The 21,171-nt window shown below is 48.7% G+C and overlaps 1 protein-coding gene across 3 annotated transcripts; it reads left to right on the top strand.

Moving 5' to 3' along the window:
* The first annotated feature begins 249 nt into the window (after positions 1–249).
* trip4 (thyroid hormone receptor interactor 4) lies at positions 250–18,259 on the top strand. 3 transcript variants are annotated; one of them, XM_077024136.1, is made up of 13 exons: positions 250–429; positions 523–695; positions 807–937; positions 1,024–1,242; positions 1,491–1,569; positions 1,693–1,813; positions 1,933–2,148; positions 5,743–5,869; positions 5,989–6,173; positions 6,316–6,440; positions 6,812–6,903; positions 16,614–16,716; positions 18,058–18,259. In XM_077024136.1, exons 1-13 carry the CDS (start codon positions 350–352, stop codon positions 18,183–18,185), a joined length of 1,779 nt encoding a protein of 592 aa, XP_076880251.1. In that variant the 5' UTR covers positions 250–349; the 3' UTR covers positions 18,186–18,259. The 3 variants fall into 3 exon arrangements, with proteins under 3 accessions (XP_076880251.1, XP_076880252.1, XP_076880250.1); XM_077024137.1 differs by having other exon boundaries at positions 18,063–18,248; XM_077024135.1 differs by lacking the exon at positions 18,058–18,259 and having other exon boundaries at positions 16,614–17,283.
* The last annotated feature ends 2,912 nt before the right edge of the window (positions 18,260–21,171 follow it).

Below are 21,171 nucleotides of genomic sequence, written 5' to 3'. Positions count from 1 at the left end.
CATTCTCTATACCCTAAACACAGTCTCTGTTCAGAATACCATTGTAGGCACTCCCACAGTACCACCTATGTGTTATATAATGTTGCATGTAAAGTCAATTACCTTTTAAAAAGATGCAGTTATTTTGCAAGTAGTTCATGGTATCATTCTCTTCTCCCCTGCGTTCAAAAATTAAAAAAACTTTTATTTCTGCTTGGACTTTTATTATGAAGAATACGATTCCACATATCCATATTGGCCGGGCTAAAAGCCACTAGTACCGGCTGCAAGTTAACGAGCTAGCCAGCTCATTCTGGTCTATTATAAAACATTCCACGCATACTGCTGTTTTGTTATTTAACTGCTTACAATGTCGGATCCTTTGCTTCGTTGGTGTGTAGATGAATTAAACAGTAAATTCGGTTTAGAAGCAAGTGATGACATTGTTCAGTGAGTACACTCTTTAACAACTCTTGGCTAACTACGCTAGCCTGTGTATGGTGGCTAGCTAGCTGCTCGCCTTAATCATTTGTTATGTCTTAGGTATGTTCTGTCAATCAATAATGCTGAGGAAATTGCGGAGTATGTAGGGGACCTGCTACAAGGAACCGACGGGAAGAAGAAACAGTTCATTAACGAGCTGGTTCGGAGGTGGCGGGGTCGTGCACTGGCGGATAATGGGCCAGAACTGATCCCCATGAAGGAAACGGTGACAGGTACGTTAACGTTGCATCAACACGTTTGGACAGGGCTCATGCTTGGAGTGTTGTTTATTGGGCTTGGCTCGTTTGATTTATGTACAAGAAATTGTTACTTTGCTTCCCCAGAGGGCCCAGATGTTCCAAAAGACACCCAGAAAAAGTCAAAGAGGAAAGGAAGGAACAAACAGGAGGTTGTGTCTGTCAGTCAGGTGGAGCCGGAGGAAGAGGCAGTGAAAACCCCCATTGACTTGCTTAAGGTAGCACCTATGTAGTGTTTCGAACAAACTTTGAGCATCTGCTTGCGTTGAAGTGACCCTAGATCTCAGGACTGTGTTTTGTTTAGGCACAAGAGAGCACCAGCTCGTCCTCGACGAAGAAGAAGAACAAATTTGTAAATTTGTATGCTAAGGAGGGTCAAGATAGGCTTTCCGTTGTGCTGCCTGGACGCCATTCCTGTGACTGCCTCGCTCAGAGGCACAAACTCATCAACAACTGCATGACCTGTGGACGCATTGTGTGTGAGCAGGAGGGCTCCGGTCCTTGTTTCTTCTGTGGCAGTCTGGTACGTGTGGACTTCAGCCACATGCTGAATGTTTGTTAGACAGTGTGAGGTGTGTTTCGCCCCTCAAAGTGCTGCAAACTTTGCCTATAATAGGAAAAGTAACCGTAAAAAAAATAACCTCAACCCATGATGACCACCTGAACAATAAGAGCTTCAGAAATCTTTGTTCAGGATCTAAATTTAAAGGATGCATTGCGAGTCCAGCCCCATTTACTTTTATTGTAAATATTTATATTTTTTCACATCAGGTGTGCACTAAGGAGGAACAGGAGATCTTGCAGCGGGATTCAAACAGAAGCCAGAAACTCCGTAAAAAACTCATGGGAGGTGAGGGAGAGCATGAGCATGGCTGGATCCCTGATTTGAATGGTTACATCGTCTGTTACGCTGCATATCCTGAATGTAACCTGCTGGTCTGGGTAAACCCCCCCCCCCCCCTTTTAAAAACAGATCGCACTACCTCTGAAGGATCAGACAAAGACTACCTGCCCCACCAGGAGGCCAGGATTAAGGCGGGCTTGGAGAAGGCTGTTCAGCACAAAGACAAACTGCTGGAGTATGACAAGAGCGGGTATGATACAACTAACTTTTAGCGCTGTCCGAGTGATTGCTTTGCAATGCCGTACAACATTCAACGTTTTTAAGGTGGACTGTTGATGGCGCGGGCCTTATAACGTTGTGCTTCACCAGAGTTCGCCGGACACAGGTCCTGGACGACGAGTCCGACTACTTCGCCTCGGACACCAACCAGTGGCTGTCGCCAGGGGAACGCGAGACCATTCGTAAACGGGAGGCGGAGCTACGGGAGCTGCGCCACACCTCCCGCAAAGACCGGAAGATCACACTGGACTTTGCAGGGAGGCAGGTGCTGGAAGAGGACGAGAACCTCGCTCAGTACTACAACAAGTAAGAGACGAGCGCACAACTTCGGTCGTAAACGATCGTAGAGCGACACTGGGATTCAAGATGTGGTGGCAGCACAGTGAAGTTCAAAGGCATGTTCATGTAATGTTCCTGACTCTGCTGAACAAAGTCTTTTGTAGATTTATATAATATACATTCATTCATACATACACACACCGTGTACATTACTACTTTTTTTTTGTGACCGCGCTGCATATAGCATCACCACTAGTTGTTATAACATGCTATTTTATTTAATATATTTATATTTTTGTTAATCTAAGAATATCAATACTAATTTAAATGCAAAATTTTTAAATACTAAAAATTTGAAGTGTGAACGTTTTGGGCTTAAGTTCAGAGTTTGAATGAAAACTTTAAAGTGGTACTGCATTGTGTATGGATCCATCTCTTCAGACTGGCTGTCTGCTGTAATGTAGGCTGTTCCATCTGTTAGACATTACTGCAGACAGCCAATCAAACAGACGGAACAGCCTACATTACTGCAGACAGCCAATCAAACAGACGGAACAGCCTACATTACTGCAGACAAGTCAGTTTGACTGCTGTGGGCAAAATTTTTTTCTTTTTCTGATTTAGTGCTTTCATGTCAATCAAGCAGTTACTTCGATTACAGTAATTTTAGGTGTATGTGTGTTATTTTATTACTAGTAAACAGTGATTGCCAAAGTGCTTGGCTGCTATCAGGCATGTAGAGATCTATGCTGAATTGTTGAGTATTGTGTCCTTTTATATGTAGGGCTATTTATCTCTGATAAACAGCTCATTACTCAAAACAAGACTATTTTGAGCATACCATCATGAGAAGGAATTATTCACAGGTTTTCTGTCTTCACAAAATATTATAATGAACGCTCACTGACTTTTAGGTTTGTAAGAAACCAGGGGTGTCTTGAGATGTAGGGCACTTCAGCAGCAGCGATGAGGGCAGACAGACTTGTGACTGGGTATTATTTGGTGTTGATGTGTGTGTGTGACGGGGTATTATTTGGTGTTGATGTGTGTGTGACTGGGTATTATTTGGTGTTGATGTGTGTGTGACTGGGTATTATTTGGTGTTGATGTGTGTGTGACTGGGTATTATTTGGTGTTGATGTGTGTGTGACGGGGTATTATTTGGTGTTGATGTGTGTGTGACGGGGTATTATTTGGTGTTGATGTGTGTGTGTGTGACGGGGTATTATTTGGTGTTGATGTGTGTGTGTGTGTGACGGGGTATTATTTGGTGTTGATGTGTGTGTGATGGGGTATTATTTGGTGTTGATGTGTGTGTGTGACGGGGTATTATTTGGTTTTGATGTGTGTGTGTGTGACGGGGTATTATTTGGTTTTGATGTGTGTGTGTGTGTGTGTGACGGGGTATTATTTGGTTTTGATGTGTGTGTGTGTGTGACGGGGTATTATTTGGTGTTGATGTGTGTGTGTGTGTGACGGGGTATTATTTGGTGTTGATGTGTGTGTGTGTGTGACGGGGTATTATTTGGTGTTGATGTGTGTGTGTGTGACGGGGTATTATTTGGTGTTGATGTGTGTGTGTGTGACGGGGTATTATTTGGTGTTGATGTGTGTGTGTGTGACGGGGTATTATTTGGTGTTGATGTGTGTGTGTGTGACGGGGTATTATTTGGTGTTGATGTGTGTGTGTGTGACGGGGTATTATTTGGTGTTGATGTGTGTGTGTGTGACGGGGTATTATTTGGTGTTGATGTGTGTGTGTGTGTGACTGGGTATTATTTGGTGTTGATGTGTGTGTGTGTGTGTGTGTGACTGGGTATTATTTGGTGTTGATGTGTGTGTGTGTGTGTGACTGGGTATTATTTGGTGTTGATGTGTGTGTGTGTGTGTGACTGGGTATTATTTGGTGTTGATGTGTGTGTGTGTGTGTGACTGGGTATTATTTGGTGTTGATGTGTGTGTGTGTGTGACTGGGTATTATTTGGTGTTGATGTGTGTGTGTGTGTGTGTGTGTGTGTGTGTGTGTGTGTGTGTGTGTGTGTGTGTGTGTGTGTGTGAGACGGGGTATTATTTGGTGTTGGTGTGTGTGTGTGTGTGTGTGTGTGTGTGTGTGTGTGTGTGTGTGTGTGTGTGTGTGTGTGTGTGTGTGTGTGTGTGACGGGGTATTATTTGGTGTTGATGTGTGTGTGTGTGTGTGACGGGGTATTATTTGGTGTTGATGTGTGTGTGTGTGACTGGGTATTATTTGGTGTTGATGTGTGTGTGTGTGTGACCTGGGTATTATTTGGTGTTGATGTGTGTGTGTGTGTGTGACTGGGTATTATTTGGTGTTGATGTGTGTGTGTGTGTGTGTGTGTGACTGGGTATTATTTGGTGTTGATGTGTGTGTGTGTGTGTGACTGCCTCTGCCAAGTCGTATTCTTATGCCAAGCAGCAGAAATTACAGAGTGATGATAAATGTAGCAACAGGAAGAGAGAGAGTAGAGAGACCCTGAGTGGGACGCCTTGGGTCATCGGAGGGCGCCTGTGGCGGGTCGTCGCCCGTTCTCTGTGACTTGGGTTCTGTTGGCTTCATTCAGTCCTCGTTAGCTGGGTTTGGGCTGATTGTGTTTACTGAATCAGCGATTGGCTGTGACGGACTTTGATTAGTTATTCAGTCCTAAATGAAATGAGGTAATGTGGGTATGAATTGCATTGGGGTTATTTTTTATCACAATACAATGGAGCCAGTGTACCAAGGCAGTGTGCTAAACTAACATTACATTTAGCTACATGGAAAGTGCTTTGTGTTGTGCTATCTGGAGAACATATGGAGCATTTGACATTAGATTACTGCACCGTTACGGAAAGGATGAACTTAAAGAGCTGGAGGTTACTCAAAACTCAGTGGTGTTTTTTATAAGGAGTCTGCCTCTTTGGGGAAACAGTGGCTACTCTATCAGTTTAGTTTGTGCAGGTGGAGACTGTACATGCGTGTCATTTATAATATAATAATAATAATAATCTTTATTTGTATAGCACCTTTCATACATACATGCAACTCAAAGTGCTTTACAGAATAAATAAAAAGAAACATTAAAAGGAAGCAAAAATGAGACAAAAAGAAACTAAAGATAAAAAAAACAAAAATAATAAAATAATGACAAATTATAAAATAATAATGTAATAAAATAAATATTAAAATAACAAAATGTAACTATATAAAATAATGTATTATCTTATTAAAGTAAATAAGATAATAATAATCTGGAAAACTATTAAAATAATTAGAGTTTCTTAATTAAAAGCAGATCTAAACAGGAAAGTTTTAAGACTCTTCTTCTTGAAGCTATGCAGGGATGAAATGCCTCTGAGCTCTTCAGGAAGAGAGTTCGATGGTGATCTGATCTTTCACTCACTCACTCACAGTTGCAGTTAGTTCAATGTCACTTTGGTATGTCCCTGGCCTTGGGAATAACAAGATCTGGCACCTAGATTAGTTCTGTGTTAAAATTTAGCTTATAAACCAGTCAGCATATCCGAACATTTTTAAAAGGTTTTCTGTATATAAAGTACATATGGACATTCTTAACGAAACGTCAGTCACCAAGTCTGGCTGCTTATGCGTGCTGACTGCAATAGGTTTGATGAAACCGTGAAGGCCATCAACAGTGGGACTCTGCTGCAGACACAGAAGATCTCCGTTCCAGCTGGTCGTCAGCACCTCAGAGAGCTGGTCAACCCCAACATCGTGCAGCTCGCACCACAGGTGGGTTCAGGACCTACCGCTGAGCGGAATACGACCGTCGTCCTTGCGGTGAGGGGCGGGATGCTGTTGGTGGGGGGTGGAGCTTGATTTGAATATATCTCCATATCCGTTTGTGTCAGTGGGTGGACGTGGGCGGTGGCGAGACGTCCAGCAGGCCTCGGGCCAAGGCCTCGGACGGCAAGGCCGGCGGGGAGCGCGCCAGGCTCCGCCTCCAGGACCGCGAGCTGCTGGAGATGGCAGACGGGGGCTGGTGTCTCAGCATGCACCAACCCTGGGCCTCCCTCCTCACCCGCGGTATCAAGAGGTTAGCCAAGCCACCACCGCACTGCGCCATAACGCGCCGACAGCTCAGGCGTAGCTGTGCTGGCCATGACGTGTGTGTGTGTGTGTGTGTGTGTGTGTGTGTGTGTGTGTGTGTGTGTGTGTGTGTGTGTGTGTGTGTGTAGAGTGGAGGGCAGGACGTGGTACACCTCCCACAGAGGACGCCTGTGGATTGCTGCTGCAGCCAAACGGCCCAGCCCGCAGGAGATCGCTCAGGTGGAGGCTACGTATCGCCAGATCTATAAACAAGGTGTGTGTATGTGCTGCTCGTGTTTTGATGCTACTCGCCCAGAAATGCAGTACCACTGCACGAAAATTACAATGTGTTATTTTTCCTCAAGCGTGTTAGACGGGGCAGGCAGGCAAGATTTAGCACTAATGAACACCAGTCAGACCCACACCAAGCTCCACATTCAATAACCAGGCGTTCTTGTAAACATCAAAAGCGTTTGAACGTGAATTATAGTTTACAAACACTAAAGCCAGACTTGAGTCCTGTGGCCTGAACCAGTGTGCCAGTCTGACATGTTTTTGATGGTTAAACGTTACAGAATAGGGCCCCTGTGTTCACTAAACGTGCTTGTTAACTGATGCATGGGAGCTTTCTTCCATACACCCCAGATCTCCAATTTCCTGAGGAGTATCCCACCGGCTGCCTGCTTGGCTGTGTCAATATGACGGATTGTCTCTCCCAGGAGCAGTTCAGAGAGCAGGTTTGTCTCTTTCTGCCTGTCTCCTCACCTGTCTTGTTTCTCTCTCGCTCTCTCTTTTTCTCTTTCTGTGTCTGCCTATATATATTTGTCTCCTACATGGCTTTCTCTTGGAACATGAATAAACATGAATAGTGATAGTGCTTGAACTAAGAAGCACACAACCGCTTGAATACACACACACACAACACACCCACACACACACACACATACACACGCGTATTCCTCCTGCTCTGTGTGCCTCCACTCCCCCTGCTGTCTTCGCGTGTAGCCTGCAGCACACTTCCTGCCTCATTTCCTGCTCTCCCTGTGTGAAATGGAGCTCTAATTGCTGTTGCGGTGGTTGTGCCTGGCATCGGAACGAGCCATCTCTGTCTCCCTCCACCTCCCTCCATCCCTCTCTCTCTCTATCTCCTCCTCTATCTCCTCCTCTGTACCTCTCCATCACCCCTCCCCCCTCTCTCCAATCTTCACCTATCCCCCTCTCTGTCCATCTCTATCTGCCTCTTTCTCCTCTGTCTCTCTGTCCCTGTCTGTCTCCAGTCCTCAGGGACAGAACAAAACTGTAGTCGCTGGGATTCTCAAAATGTCAACTCGGTGATTCTTTGGGTTGCTTCAGAATACCACTGGTGTCGTTTTGTGTACTCTTTAAGCTGTTATTCTGAACTCTGCCAGCAGAGGGCACAGTGCACCATGTCCTTTGGAGTCTTAAAGTAACCCAGGCTGCCATTTTGACTGCAGACAAACCGAGGAAGCCAGGCTAAATATTTCAAAGCCAGCTTGCAGCAGAAACTCCCCCACCCTTGCTCCTGTCTGTTGATTTTTGGCAACCCATCCTCATTGTGTATATACTGTCAAGCTGAGCATTTAAAGGAGATTATGTCTGGGTGTAATATGGCAACCCGCCTCATTGCTTGATTAATTATAAATCAATGAAGTCCAGTGTGGCTCCAGAGTCTCTAATGTTTTCCCCTTTCATCCAGAGTAAATGTCGAGGTGCCGTAACCCGCGGGCTTGCTCGGGTCCGCCAGCAGAAGGGAACCTCTCCCCGCGCAGACAGCGGCTGACATCAAGGCCGGCAGCCGTAGTTTGGTGCTACTTCTGTCCTTGGTCGCAAAGGTGCGCGCGTCCGTCACGGTGCCGGACGGATATCCGCGCCGGTCCTTTTTATCTGCGTTTTATCAAGATCTTCTTTATATGGTACTTTGCACGTGATTAGTTCCCTAACGCGTTTAAAGTGGCAGGTTGGAAGTGTGGTGTGCCCTGTGTGTTGGTGAATGTGTGCTGGTGTTTACACGGGGATTACACCGAGGAAGGTCCTAAGAACAGTGCTTTTGTCTGGGTGTTTGGTTTATTGGGGGGGGGGGGGGGGGGGGGGGGGGGGGGGGTCGTGCACGGCAGTGCAAACATCTGTGCGAGCCAATCCCAGCCTTCTCGGCGTTCCCACACCCTCAGTCACATTAGCTTTAATGAGATATTGACATAGACGCTGTTGTCTAAATTATGTACACTCATTTTCTGCTGACGTATAAATAGCGCTGATGAAATGTAATTGCTTCCTCTTAGACCACACGGAGGGCGTTTTTCAACACTCTGATGTCTCCGGGGTTGAGGGGGGGAGGGGCGTCCCAAGACCACTGTTTGTCCCACAGGCTCTGGGAATAATGGCTGAATCTGAGCTGGATCTTCTTTGCTTGTGTTTGGTGTGTGTGTGTGTGTGTGTGTGTGTGTGTGTGTGTGTGTCCGTCGTACCTTTCCCTTCCCGGGCTTTTCTCTGCTCATAGTTTGGAGGGCCATAAAAGCCGGCCGTGGTGGCTCAGCCTGCCGCTCGCCCTTTTATCTGAGACTGGAGCGCTCCCAGCTCGGAGGTCACCCTTAAATCCAGTCAGGGGGTTGGGGGGGGGGAGGCAGGGCATCAATAAAGGGTTCCATAAAGCCGATGCAAGGAGCCGATACCTCCGTCCCATCATCCGCCCCTCCTCCCTCGTCCCTGGAATGAGAATGAAGGCTCATTCTCCCTCCCGCTGAAAGAAAAAGGCTCCAGTGAGCTGGGAATGGCAGCACTGTGTCCCCCAGGGGAGGAGGGGACCTGGGGGTTGGTTTTGGGCTGGCTTGGAGACACACACACACTCTCACACCATATCCCATCTGTTTAGAGGTACTTTAACAGTCTTGCTGCATTTATTACTTGGTGCTAAGATATCGATCTGTTCCTCTGTACCCAGGATTAGTGAGAAGGCACCATCATCTGTCCTCTGTCTTTTCTTTCCTTATTAGAAGTGGAAGGTACTGTGTTCAGAGCGGTGAAATCAAGCAGGGCGTGTAGTTTGCTCAGATGGATTGTGTCTGTCTCTCTTACCTTTTGCCTTAACAGGCTGTAATGGGAAGCTTAACACTTGAGGGCGAGACACAAGACCATTATAGCCCTACAGGCCAACGGCCCAAAACGCGCTCAACAGGCCAACGGCCCAAAATGCGCTCAACATCCAGCCACAATTTTCCTTCTCTTTTTCTTTTGGTGTATTAATACACGTGGTTGGAAATGTTATTTGCTGTCAGGCACCTCCAGCACAAAGCCTGCAAGCTGTCCGCCTGCCAAACCCCGGCTAATCCAGCCCGGCCCCTCCCCCCCGGGCAGCCATTCATCCTGACGTCTCAGACTGCCTGCCAGGCAGCAGCTGACTCTATTGATCTGAGCCTGGATGGAGCCTTCATATCTTTGTCACTCTAAAGCCGTTCTGTAGAGTGCCTTGTCAGGATGATTACAGGCATGTCGGTTTGTCTGTCAATGGCTGTTCTGTTTTTTTTTTCCTGGATGGAGATATGAGATATGCACATACATATGAGTCGGGGGTGTGGCCTTGTGACTGCAGTCGAGTGTGGTATTGATCTGTATTGGCTAATTTGGGGCAAGTTGTCTCATTGGCATGATGCTCTTTTGCTTGTGGTTTGTGTGTGCGTGCATGGGTCACTGAGCGTCCTTGTGTGTGTGGGGGTGTGTGTGGACATGATCAAGCTAAGAATGTGAGAATTATTCTCTTATTAAATATATATATAATGCAGTTATACTGCCACTACATGTCTTGCAGTAGTTTTAACACAGACAAACGCGGTTAAATATTGACTACATTTTCACCATTATTTGATTCACTGTTTTATTTTTGGTTGTTACTGTGTTGCCATGACTCATCAAAACGCCCACTCGTAGAACACTCGCCAAAAAACGTGATTTGTTACAAGGTTCATTTTTGCATATTGCGTTCTTCTGTATCAGCAAAAGCAAACACTGATACATGTATTGTGCAGTCTTGGTTGTATATGAAGTCTGGTCATATTAAACTGCAGGTTGAGGAGGCTTCATGTTTTAAACATCAGCTCAGTCCTCTTGTTTCTTCACCTTTTTTTTTTGGCTCGTGTGTCGTGGGAGCAACACTTCACCCTGCAAACTTCCCGGTTCAGATTTTATGTTCGGACTCCTGCTCAAACGGTTGCAATGTTTTTCCGCAGCGCAGACACAGTGGCCAGATTAGCAGAGGGTGGCTGCCCTCGGTAGTGTGGGTTAAAGGGCCAGCTGATGTCTGTGTTTCCTTGTGTGGTAATGTGATATTTATATGCTGAGAAGCCTCCCTCCAGAGGGAGAGACACACCAAGTGGCCGGGCTGGAGTCCTGCCAAGCCCAGACAGCCCTGATTTTAATGTGTTGTTTTCTTTTTTTCCTCCTCCTCCTCCTGGTTTCACACTCTCGTCTTCTGCATGCGAATCCCGGAGCAGGCTGGGGCTTCCTCTCCCTCTCCCTCTCCTTCTCTCACCCCCCGCAGCCGTTGTTTTTCCTGACGCGGGGTCGTGAGTGAGGAATCTGGTGGTTAGGAATTCAATTTCTCCGGGAGCCGCCTTCATTATCCGCTGTGTTCGGAGCAGCGAAGGTGTGTTGTGAGCAGTTCTTCCCCCCTCTAAACACACACACACACACACACACACACACACACACACCTTCCACTGCCAGGTGTTTTGCCCATGGTGGAGAGGTCAGACAGCATGTGATTCCGCAGCGCTGTGTCGATTGCTGGCAGCAGGGCCCTGATGCGCCCGGCGTGCCACAGGTCGCCTGCGGCCCGTGAACAAAACCCGGCCATCTGCCAGGCTGCGTGACTGCACCTCCGTGCCACCTCGCCACTGCACCTGCCGTGCGCTTTGTGTCTGCTAAAAGAAGACGGCCGTTTTGAGCATCGTCCCCCGTGCCTAAAAAATCAGCTTTTTAAGCGCCACGTTAAGGAGAGTTGGTGGTAAATGCGTAGTCCGACGTGCCCGCATTTGCGTGACACTCGTTTGATTGTGCGCTGTGGGTATATGCGGCAGAAACGCATGTACGTTCACCGACATGATGATTCGCCAGTGTGGCGGGAAGAAGCATGATGAAATGATATGCCTCGCCTGTCATGTTTCTCAGTGTTTCTTCTAAACATTCTAAGTAAGTTTAAAGCTAATGAATTTTATGAATTTATAAGCTCAGTGTTCAGTACCGGCTAGATGGTCCATGTTATATTAGAAGCCTTCAGCATGGAGAATACTTATCTAAATGAGCGATGGTGTTTTTAGTTCTTTTTAAAGCAAACCCAAGACATTAGTGAGGGGCATGTGCTCTAAGCCTTAATACTCCTGTATCAGTAGAGCTCGTCTTCCACAAAGCAAGTCCTGTTGATTTTTCCTCCATCATTTGAGCAGAAGTGCATGTGTAGCTGAACTCCTGCGGGGATGAAACCCCAGGAAGAGCAAGGCTGTGTTTGTAGCTAGCTAGTTGGCTAGATATGAGCACTTCCCCTGAAACGCCACACAGATGTGCATGTTGAAGATGTAAACAACATGAAGACATCCAGGAATGAGAAACACACATGTAGTGGGGGATTTATTCCCTAATATTTCTTGACTTTCACAACATGGAGAAAGTAATTGTAAAACGAGTTTTAATGCATCAGGAATTTTGTTTTAAGTTGTTGAAGATGTTTTTAAAGTTTAATTTTTCTTTACTGTGGGGAAAACAACAGTACAGATACATGCCCACATGATTATAAAACTTTTGCTTAAAAATTTTCCTAAGAAACCTGAAAAACATCGTTAGTCCTATGTGGATGTGTAAAGCCTGCAGATACCAGAATTCTAAATTTAATTGTATAAGTTAAAAAAAAAAAGAAAACAATTTAGATATATAATGACAAACTCCAGGGAAAGTTCTTGCGCCTGCAGTTTTGGCCAATCACGGGCTGTTATGTTGGTTCGTCTTCTAAACCGCCTACTCCTGTAGTCACGGGCCTGGAGGACGCGTCCCTGTGTGGAGGGTGCCTGTGTGTTTGAGCTGGCCCTGATGGACGTGGGCGGAGGGCAGTCTAGCAGGTGTTTGGGTTCTCCTGCTGTGCTGCTGCACAGCTACGCCACTCTGATCCTGACTCCGCCCAGTCGGAGGGCCGGCATGACCGGCAGGAGGCGTCCGCCGACGCCAAACACACACACACACACACTCCTTGTCAGCTCGGCCACCCGGCACGGACGGCTCACCGCGGGGAGCCGCGAGCTGTCAGTCAGGGCCGTGGAGCAGGCCTCCAGGGCTCCCCACGTCAGACGCGGTGTGGACGTCTCCGTGTCGGCCCGAGTGGAGGACCAGGCCGGGGTGGGGAAGGAGCGTGGCGTGTGGACTCGCTCCTCATCCTCCCAGATCCCCACGCTCTTCAGGGTGGGTGTGACTTTACACATCGGAGAAGCGCTCCACCTACTTCCGCTTGAAGGCAGACCCTAGACTCCCTTAGCTGCTTTTGTTCCTGGCCTTGTTCTGCTTAATGAGGTGAAGAGGGCATTGGAGGAGGGTGGAGGAGGGTGGAGGAAGGTGGAGGTGGGGGTGCCTTGTGTGTGGGTGGGTGGAAGTCGTCCTCCTCGGCCCACTCACTCTCCCTTGTTCGGGTCTTTGTGAGGGCGACCAGCAGCTCACGTGGGGGGGGGCATTGGCCTCCAGCTGGGCTGAGCGAACACAGATGGGCCGTGTTCGAGACGTAGTGAAAGCAAACATTCACTCTGACCCAGCAACACGCTCGTAAACACGGCTCTCGTTTTGTGTTCTGGGGGGCAGAGCGAGAGCCGCTGATGAACTGGCCTCTGCCTTCACCGACGCCTTGTCCAATATTTATCGACGGAGGTTGAGCCGAAAGACACTGAGATTTTTGTGGGTGATGAACTTTTTTTATTTTTTTGCGACCTGCGTCAAGTTTGAATTCAGGGTTCGAGTGGAGGCTTTGATATCCAGATGGAAAGCATAGCCTGTAATTATCCCCTAGGGAGCACACTGGTGATTTCCATTCGGTTTCAGTGTCAAGGGCTTTAAAAGGCTGATAGTTTGGTTTGCTGTGGTGGCGATTCAGAATCGCACCTATAACGGTCTTTGTCTAGGCTTATTTTTGCCAGTTTTCTTGGTTTCATTCATTGAGGTATGAATCATAATGCACTTGAATAGCAAACCGCACTGATTTTACATGAAGGCGCTCGTCCAGGAACGGTGATTTTCATTGATTAACATGTAAGTCGTGTGCAGACCCACCCCAGAATAATTCATACAGGGGGTCCTGACGGACGAATGCCAGCGCCTGTCAGCCTTAAGCAGATGGGAGATGAGGGCGCTCCAGAAGACCAGTGGGTTGTTGTGTCTGACTTCGCGTCTGACCGCCTCTGAGGGAGTTTTGTTTCCTGCCCGCTAGCCGTGCGCTCAGAGCTGAAGTCATGCACGACCCAGACGGGGGCCAGAGCGCGCATACATCTTCACCACCAAAATAAATGAGCGCATAAAATCCATCGTGTGAAACAGCGTTTTATTCACCCGTCTACGGAACGCGGTTCTGCGTCGAATAATTGCGTTACGGCTCCGGTCCGGTCTGCTCGGTTCACTTTTCCAAGCGTCTCATTTCGCTTATGGGTTTTTACAGCGGCGGCCAGCTCCAATGAGTCGTCCTAAATGAGGTCCACGAGTGTGTCGTGACTTCTACACCCCTGAGCGCCACCCGGCCGCTCGTGAAAGGCTCGTACTGTTGCTCGTACTGACTGACACGGCGGCAGCAGGGAAGGCCACAATTGCAGGACGTGTATTTTCTCATGGCTGAGGAATTAATTATGTAAAATCAGTAGTGTCTGTCCTGGACAGTGTTGTATAATTAATGTTCACTCCAACTTGACACCAGTTGTTTCTTCATGGGAAAGAGTATCCTGAAAAATTAATTACAGCAGAACTTTTAGAAAGAAAGACGCTAACGTGTCGCCAGGAGCTTGGAAAGGGTGCGTTTGATTTGATTTGATTTTTTTCATTTTAATTTATATTTATGATCACTACAAAGTAAAGTAAGGTTCATGTAATCGCTAATTAGTGATTTAAATAATGATTTGCTTAAATGTAATATTTTTGTAAAAGCAGTGATCCAGTGCCTGAGCAAAGCCTTATGGGAAAAAAAAAAACGACAGAATGCTTTCGTTCCTTGGCGGTAGTGGCTGAAAGAGGTCGTATATCCAGGAGAAGTTCCTTGTTCATTAGTAAGTGTCCCAGCGGGTGGTGCTGGAGCAGGAATGCTCCACCCCCACCTCCCATTTGGACCTCGCTGTGCAGTAAAAGACCCTCTCCCGATCCTCCACACACTGGTTTTCACGTGGGAGCATGTATGAGCTCCATCTCAAAGCGAGCGTCATCATCCCACAGAGATCCAGAAGTTTTGGGAGGGGGCCTGTTTCATTCTCTGTCGTGTGTAGCGGTGCTCGGCAAGGCTGCGTTCTTGGGTCACCGGGGAGCCTCTCGCCGACATCTCCCATCAGCCTGAGTAACAGGAACTGAACTGCTTTCTCCTTCCGACTGTGAGTGACTTACTCACTGAGCCCTTTTTGTTTTGAGCTTACCCTCCCCACACACACACACACACACACATGCCTTCTCTCTGCTGGGCTCCCTTTTGAATCAGGCAGCCTGTGCCAATGAAGGCCTTTTATTTGTTGGAGATTGAGTGCAGCCATGTGACCACACTGCCTCGTTACGGCTGTGTGTGTGTGTGTGTGTGTGTGTGTGTGTGTGTGTGTGTGGGGGGGGGGGGGGGGGGTCGCTTGCTTGTCTCTGCAGCCTAATTGCGAGCAGCAGCTGAAAAGCCGTGTGCAGGAGATCAGGCAGCCAGCCCCTGATTCATAGGCCCTGTCGGCATTTGTTGGGCCGTGAGGGTGTAGGGTGTACAACCACCACCACCATCCCCCAACGCACAAGCGGCAAAACGACCCTCTCGTCACACTTCGTATTGTCGTGACACGCCAGCGGTATCCCAGACTGCCCCGACGGGGGGGAGAGGGAATGGGGCGCTTTTCACTTATCTGGCACCTTGTCAGCAAACAGTTCGCTCGCCGCCATGGTTTCTTCATTTCTTTCTTTCTCTCTCCCCGCCCCTGTGTCCGGCGTGCGTGGGAGGTGACAGGGGGGCGGACCTGTCTTCAGCGAGGCCTCCGCTCTCCGCAGCCTTCGTCCGGACCGCTTCTGCTCCACGGGTGGGGTTCCCGCAGCGAACGTGCACATGACATGCCTTTCCAATTAACATGCCACCGGACCAGTCGTGTGGGGAGGGAGCTTTAATGGCGCTAAATCTCTACAGCTGTAAATCCCAATTAAGCAGGAGCCTTAAAGCTCATTTAGACATTGGTCAATATTTTCACCTCCGCCCCCTTATTATAACTATCAAAACATTTGCTGCTACACACAACCTCCCTCAGCCCTTAATTGCATTTTGATTTGAGATTAATAGAGTATCAATCAAGCCAGTGGTTTATTACAAATGAGGTGACTCCGCGCAGAACCACTAAACCCAATAAAATGCAGCAGCACAAGTGTGGTAGCCCGTCTCCGCGCAGAAGAGCAGCCCATCTCTGTGTTGTTCAAGCATGATGCACCATTATTCTCACTCAGCCATCGATCACTCCGTCACCCTTTAAATGAGCCTCAGCCTCTATACACATACACGCACATGCACAGTGTGCTTTTGTTCTGTGTTCTGTCAGAACTTCTGCTAGCTGTGATTAGCCTTATCAAACACCAGAGCCTACCACGACTTGCTTATCAGCAGGCCAAGCCAAAAGGCAAACACACGTGCTGTATGGGAACCAACCAGTTATGCGTATGAGAAGTGAACATCTAATTCACAAATATGCCTGACTGGTCATGTCTCGTTTCCTGTGGTCTATGCTGTAAGAAGCAGTCGTGGTGTGATTAGTCATGTCGAGTCAAGGTATTTGTTATTTTCTTTTTTACATGTTGACTTCCCTCGTTAGTGTGTATACATGTTCTAATCAATATATACGATAAAGGAGATGTATAGGTCAACAGTAATCTAGGAATGGCTGTGTTCTTAAAAACCTACATGTCAACCTTTTTACCCCTCCCTTTTAGAGGAACGGGGGGGTGGGCGGGTAAAAACCCCACATTTCTCGACTGCCGAGATGCAATCATGACACTCTCGGGTGGTTTGGAGGAAATAAGATGACCCGTGCCATTTTCACGACAGATTAGATAGATGTCACCTTTCTCATGGAAGCGTCAGTCAATTCCGACTCTCTCATGGCCTTCCTATCAATTACCGAGCCGCAAAATCCCTTTGTGCTCGGCAGCGGCTGGGCGTCCCCTCACCGTTCTTCCCCCTTGTCTCCCCTGCTCTCCGCAGCACCCCGGCATCAGCGAGGAGTCCGCCTCCCCATTTGTCTTCATTTGCACCAACCCCCAGGAGCTGCTGGTGAAATTCCCCATGAAAGGAAAACACAAGATCTGTAAGTCCTGCTCGTTCCTTTTTCGTTTGATGACCTCAGCAGTCCTGCACCTTTGTCCTAGAGGCATGATTTTGTTGTTACACACACACACACACACACACACCGCCCCAGATCCACGTCAAACATGCATACCTGTCCTGTTCACGTCCGAGAGCTTCATGCGTAAATGGAAAATGGTGCTGCAGGCTAGCCCAGGGGGATCAGGCGAGGTTTTCGCCGCGGTGTTCTCACGATGTGTTGAGACCACGGCGAACGGCTCTGGGAGCTCGTTTGCTCTCCACTTGCTGAACCGGAGGGCGCACAACACGTGCCCGCTGCTGAAACATCGCAGTGTGAATCCACTGCCCTGTAGCACTGACTGCTATCATCACAGTTCTGCGATCCACACCGGCATTTTCTCCGGCAAGACGGCAGCTTCTGTCTCCCAAGTACATCACGGCACCCATGACAATTAAGTGGCAGCACTGATAACTTCCATGTTTAAAAATGGTACAGATGGACCAGAATACAGATGATGCATCTTTTATTTCTACATTTGGTCAGATGCTCAAGGATTTTGCTCAGGATCTGATCATTTTCAGTACTAGGTTGTCCAGCTCTAAATCTACATTTCAATCTAGAGATTCCCTGGGGGACTCAGTGGTCCTGGAACAGATGGTACTCTCCTGTTATGGTTGGTAGAAACAAGGCAATTCTCGCCCTCTACATACTGCCACTAGGTCTGGCCATCGGCCCCAAGGGTCAGGTGTTTTGCCTAACATTACAGGCGCTAAGGTCATCATTTTCTGGATTCTTCTGTCCAGCTTACAAGGTGTTTGCGCCAAGAAGCTTTTTAAAAATGTTTGACTCTACCGTTCTGTAGCTATGCACTATATATATACTTGCCTGTCTGTTGCTTAGCTAAGGCAGTATATTAATAGGATAATTAGTAATTCAAAGTAATTCACTGTAATGTATTTGGCTGCCCTTGAGAGAGAGAGAGAGAGAGAGAGAGAGAGAGAGAGAGAGAGAGAGAGAGAGAGAGAGGAGAGAGAGAGAGAGAGAGAGAGAGAGAGAGAGAGAGAGAGAGAGAGAGAGAGAGAGAGAGAGAGAGAGGAGAGAGAGAGGAGAGAGAGAGAGAGAGTGAGAGAGGAGAGAGGAGAGGGAGAGAGAGAGAGAGAGGGAGAGAGAGAGACGAGAGAATATCCATTGCAGTCACAACCTTCGTTTATATATTCCTACCTTTGCTGGCTAGTCAGATCCCTTCCCCCAGCCCGATATCCTGCCACCGTAACGAGAGGAAGACGACGCGCGGGTACCATTTCCAGCGCATATATTGCTGAAGTGCTTTTTCGTTGGCAGCTCAGATGGAGGTTGTGATGGCTCAGCATTCAGTGCCCTTGGCTGTGACCCAAGCTATTACAGCCCTTGCACCCTTCAGCTCGGAGCTTGATCCAAAGCCAGTCCACGATGGCTGGCCTCGCAGGTGACATCTGTAATTCAATTTTGCAAAAAGTGTCGGTTACGTTATATCATAATGTAAAGAGTGGTACATTTAACTCCAAGGTGAATGGGGTGAATGGGGTATGTTTCTAGGGGTTTCACCCCCCGACCAGATGCTCAGGATTCGTGTCCTCAAATTAATGGAAAGCAGAAAGCAGTTAATGGACTCCATGGTTTTTATTTTTTTATTTTTTGTTTTTTTTTTTTTTTTTTTTGCCTTTCCTGTGTCATGTTGTCATGTTCAATTTGTTGTTTCCATTAATTAAACCTCCATACTAGCCTGTTGTTGAGCTTACGATCATTGTCATGGTGACTGGAGCTATACTGCTCCTAAAATTTTCAAACAAATCTCTCCTCCTCCTTACCTGACACTATTTTAAATATACTGTATATATTTTTTTTCCTTTTCTATTTTGGAACTAAACGCCTGGTGGAGCGCTACAGTGCGTATTTAAGACCTGCTTTCCTGCTGGGGTGCTGGCAGCTCACTGTTTTCATTTCACACAGTGACAGTGCAGCGCAGCCCTGAAGCCATCAGCCCCTCGGAGACAGGAAGCACTCTCCCACTTCCCCACCAGCTTTTCATATCCTAATGGGGATTTCTAGACCCATTTTGACCTTGCGTCTGGGCCGCTCCTCCTCGTTCATTCTCATCTCCCCGCTAAGCTGCCTGCGATCCCGGAGACGCGACCCCCGTGAACCTTGGTGGGGAGGGGGTTGGGGGCGCGGAGGTGGGCTGAGATGATGTGCGGAGATAACCCGGTGGAGTGGTCATATCCGGGCAGGGAGCGCGAGAAGCGTACGGCCGTTTGTCCGCATCCTGCCTCCGCCTCGGTTTAGCCAATATCGGGGTCGTAGGGATGTGATACCCGATGCCAGCATTATGGGACGGAAAGGCTTTTCAGGGCATGGGGGGGGCGGGGCATTCAGGAGGGCTGCCTAGGCGATGGGCCCACGGCCAGAGAGCGAGGCGGGAATTTAATCGAAAGGGTGCCGCATGACCGTCTCTTCGCACGGGTCGGCGGCAGAAATCCATCAGGCGGTCTGCTCCCTCGCCGGCTGAATCGCTGACATTTAGAAGTGTGAAAGGTAGGGGGGCTCTGTCGTCCCACCGCAGTGAAATAACCATTCAGCGCTTAATAAGGGCCTATTATAAAGGCCTGTGTGGGCGCTCGGGCTTTTTTGCTTACGAGGTTCTCGTATCTCTTTCGTTCAGCCTCATCTCACGCCGCGCGCTGAAGGTCACCCCGGCCGTTCGCCGTCGACGTCCTACCCGGGCGGCTTCAGCCATGTGTGAATATTGCTGGTCCCGGTCAGGCGTTATGTCTGCCGCGCGGAGAGGCCCAGAGGTCGTTTGGCTCGCTCTGAGCCGTATCGCTGTGGCGTCTGACGCGCGCCCTTGCGGGACCACGGCGTCTGGAGCACGGCCGCTACGCTTCCGTCGAGAGGGCTCGAGTCGGCAGGCGGGCGTGGTCACTTGAGCCGAACGCGTCCTCCTCAAAGCTCACGTTTTTTTTCTCCTCAGTCGACTGTACTCGGTTCTGATCAGTAACACCGCCCGACGCGGTCGGCGTCGAGGGACGACGTGCGGTACGTGGGTCGTATTCAGAAATGTGCGTAGAATGCAGAGCACATAGGATGATAGGGCTACAGGTTCCACAGGGAAGCTGTTTTTAAGGAGCGAGTACGTCGCAGCGCTGAAAGCTGGTCTGAGCCGCTCGTAATGCTCTGCATTCATGGCCCTTCCCGCTACAGCGTTCTGGATTGCGGGGGGAAAAAAAAAATCAAAGGGCTGTGAAAAATGCAGCGTGTGTGTCTGCTGCCAGAGGGCATGTGGCGCTGGTTTAATACAGCCTGCTGGAGCCGTACACGCCGACCTGCCTCTGTAACGGCCACTTACACCGCCGCCTGGCACGCACCCCAGCGCAGAGGAAGGCCAGACCCGAGGACGAGAGCAAAGTGCAGCTTGTTGACCACTTCTGCCTCATCTGCCTCCCCCCCCCCCCCCCCCCCCCCCAGAGGCCCTGTCCCCCCCCCCCTTCCAAACTCACCCATAGGGACGGTGAAAAAAGGGAGAGCGTTTTTGATTTATCATGGATTCCTTTTTTATATTCATGTATTTTCCAGGGCTATCTGGGTGCAGGGGAATTTTTTTTTTTTTTTTTTTTGCTTCAGCAGCTGCTGGGCTGCTCGACAGAAATCGGGTTTGGGCTCTATTGAGCGTAGTGGTGAAGGGGAGGTGGGTCTGTGGGGGGTGGACGCTTTATATAATTACCCAGGAAACGTGCAGCAGGCTTCAGAGGTGACAGGCTGTGTTTATTACAGATCTCTGTCACGCGGCTAATGGGCAGCCGTGAGCAGGTCTGCTGCACATAATGTAGAAAGGGAATGGCTTCTGCCGGTGGTGGCTCGAGCACGGACCCTCCACCCCCCCCGCCTGATCCCTTACACCACCACCCTGACCCACACCCAACCACAAATGCCATGGGGGTGAAATTAACGCCGTGCTAGAAAGAGATTGTGAGGGGGATGGCCGCTGTGGCCCGACGCCGGACGACTGATTTTAGGGCCGCTTCCCAGATTCGTTGGTTGCCGTGCTCTGCGCACAGGACTCGTGTTCTGAGATCGAATCGCTGCGATCAATCGGACAACAATCGGATCGGTTTCCGCGGCTGAAGGGAAATGGGTTTTCCAAAACCGCGTTGCACGGCACAAAGCAGGTCTGTGCCGAGCCGTGTCCTTGAATCCTTGTGAAAAGGCAATCCAATAAGCCTTTAATTGCTGAGCACTTTTCCACAGCTCTGACGGTGAGCCTTCTATGGGTTGGGCCTTCAGGGGGGCCTATCGCATGGAGCCCCATGCTGATAAAGATATCAACAATCGGTTAGCCGTGCTTTTATATGCCTGTCTGGGTGATGAAAACCTTACACGTGAAAGGAAGAGAGTGGTGTGTAAACAGGGCAAAAGTTTGTG

This window comes from Brachyhypopomus gauderio, chromosome 12, assembly GCF_052324685.1.
Source record: "Brachyhypopomus gauderio isolate BG-103 chromosome 12, BGAUD_0.2, whole genome shotgun sequence".
Lineage (NCBI taxonomy): Eukaryota > Metazoa > Chordata > Actinopteri > Gymnotiformes > Hypopomidae > Brachyhypopomus > Brachyhypopomus gauderio.
This window is presented reverse-complemented; position numbering and strand designations above follow the sequence as displayed.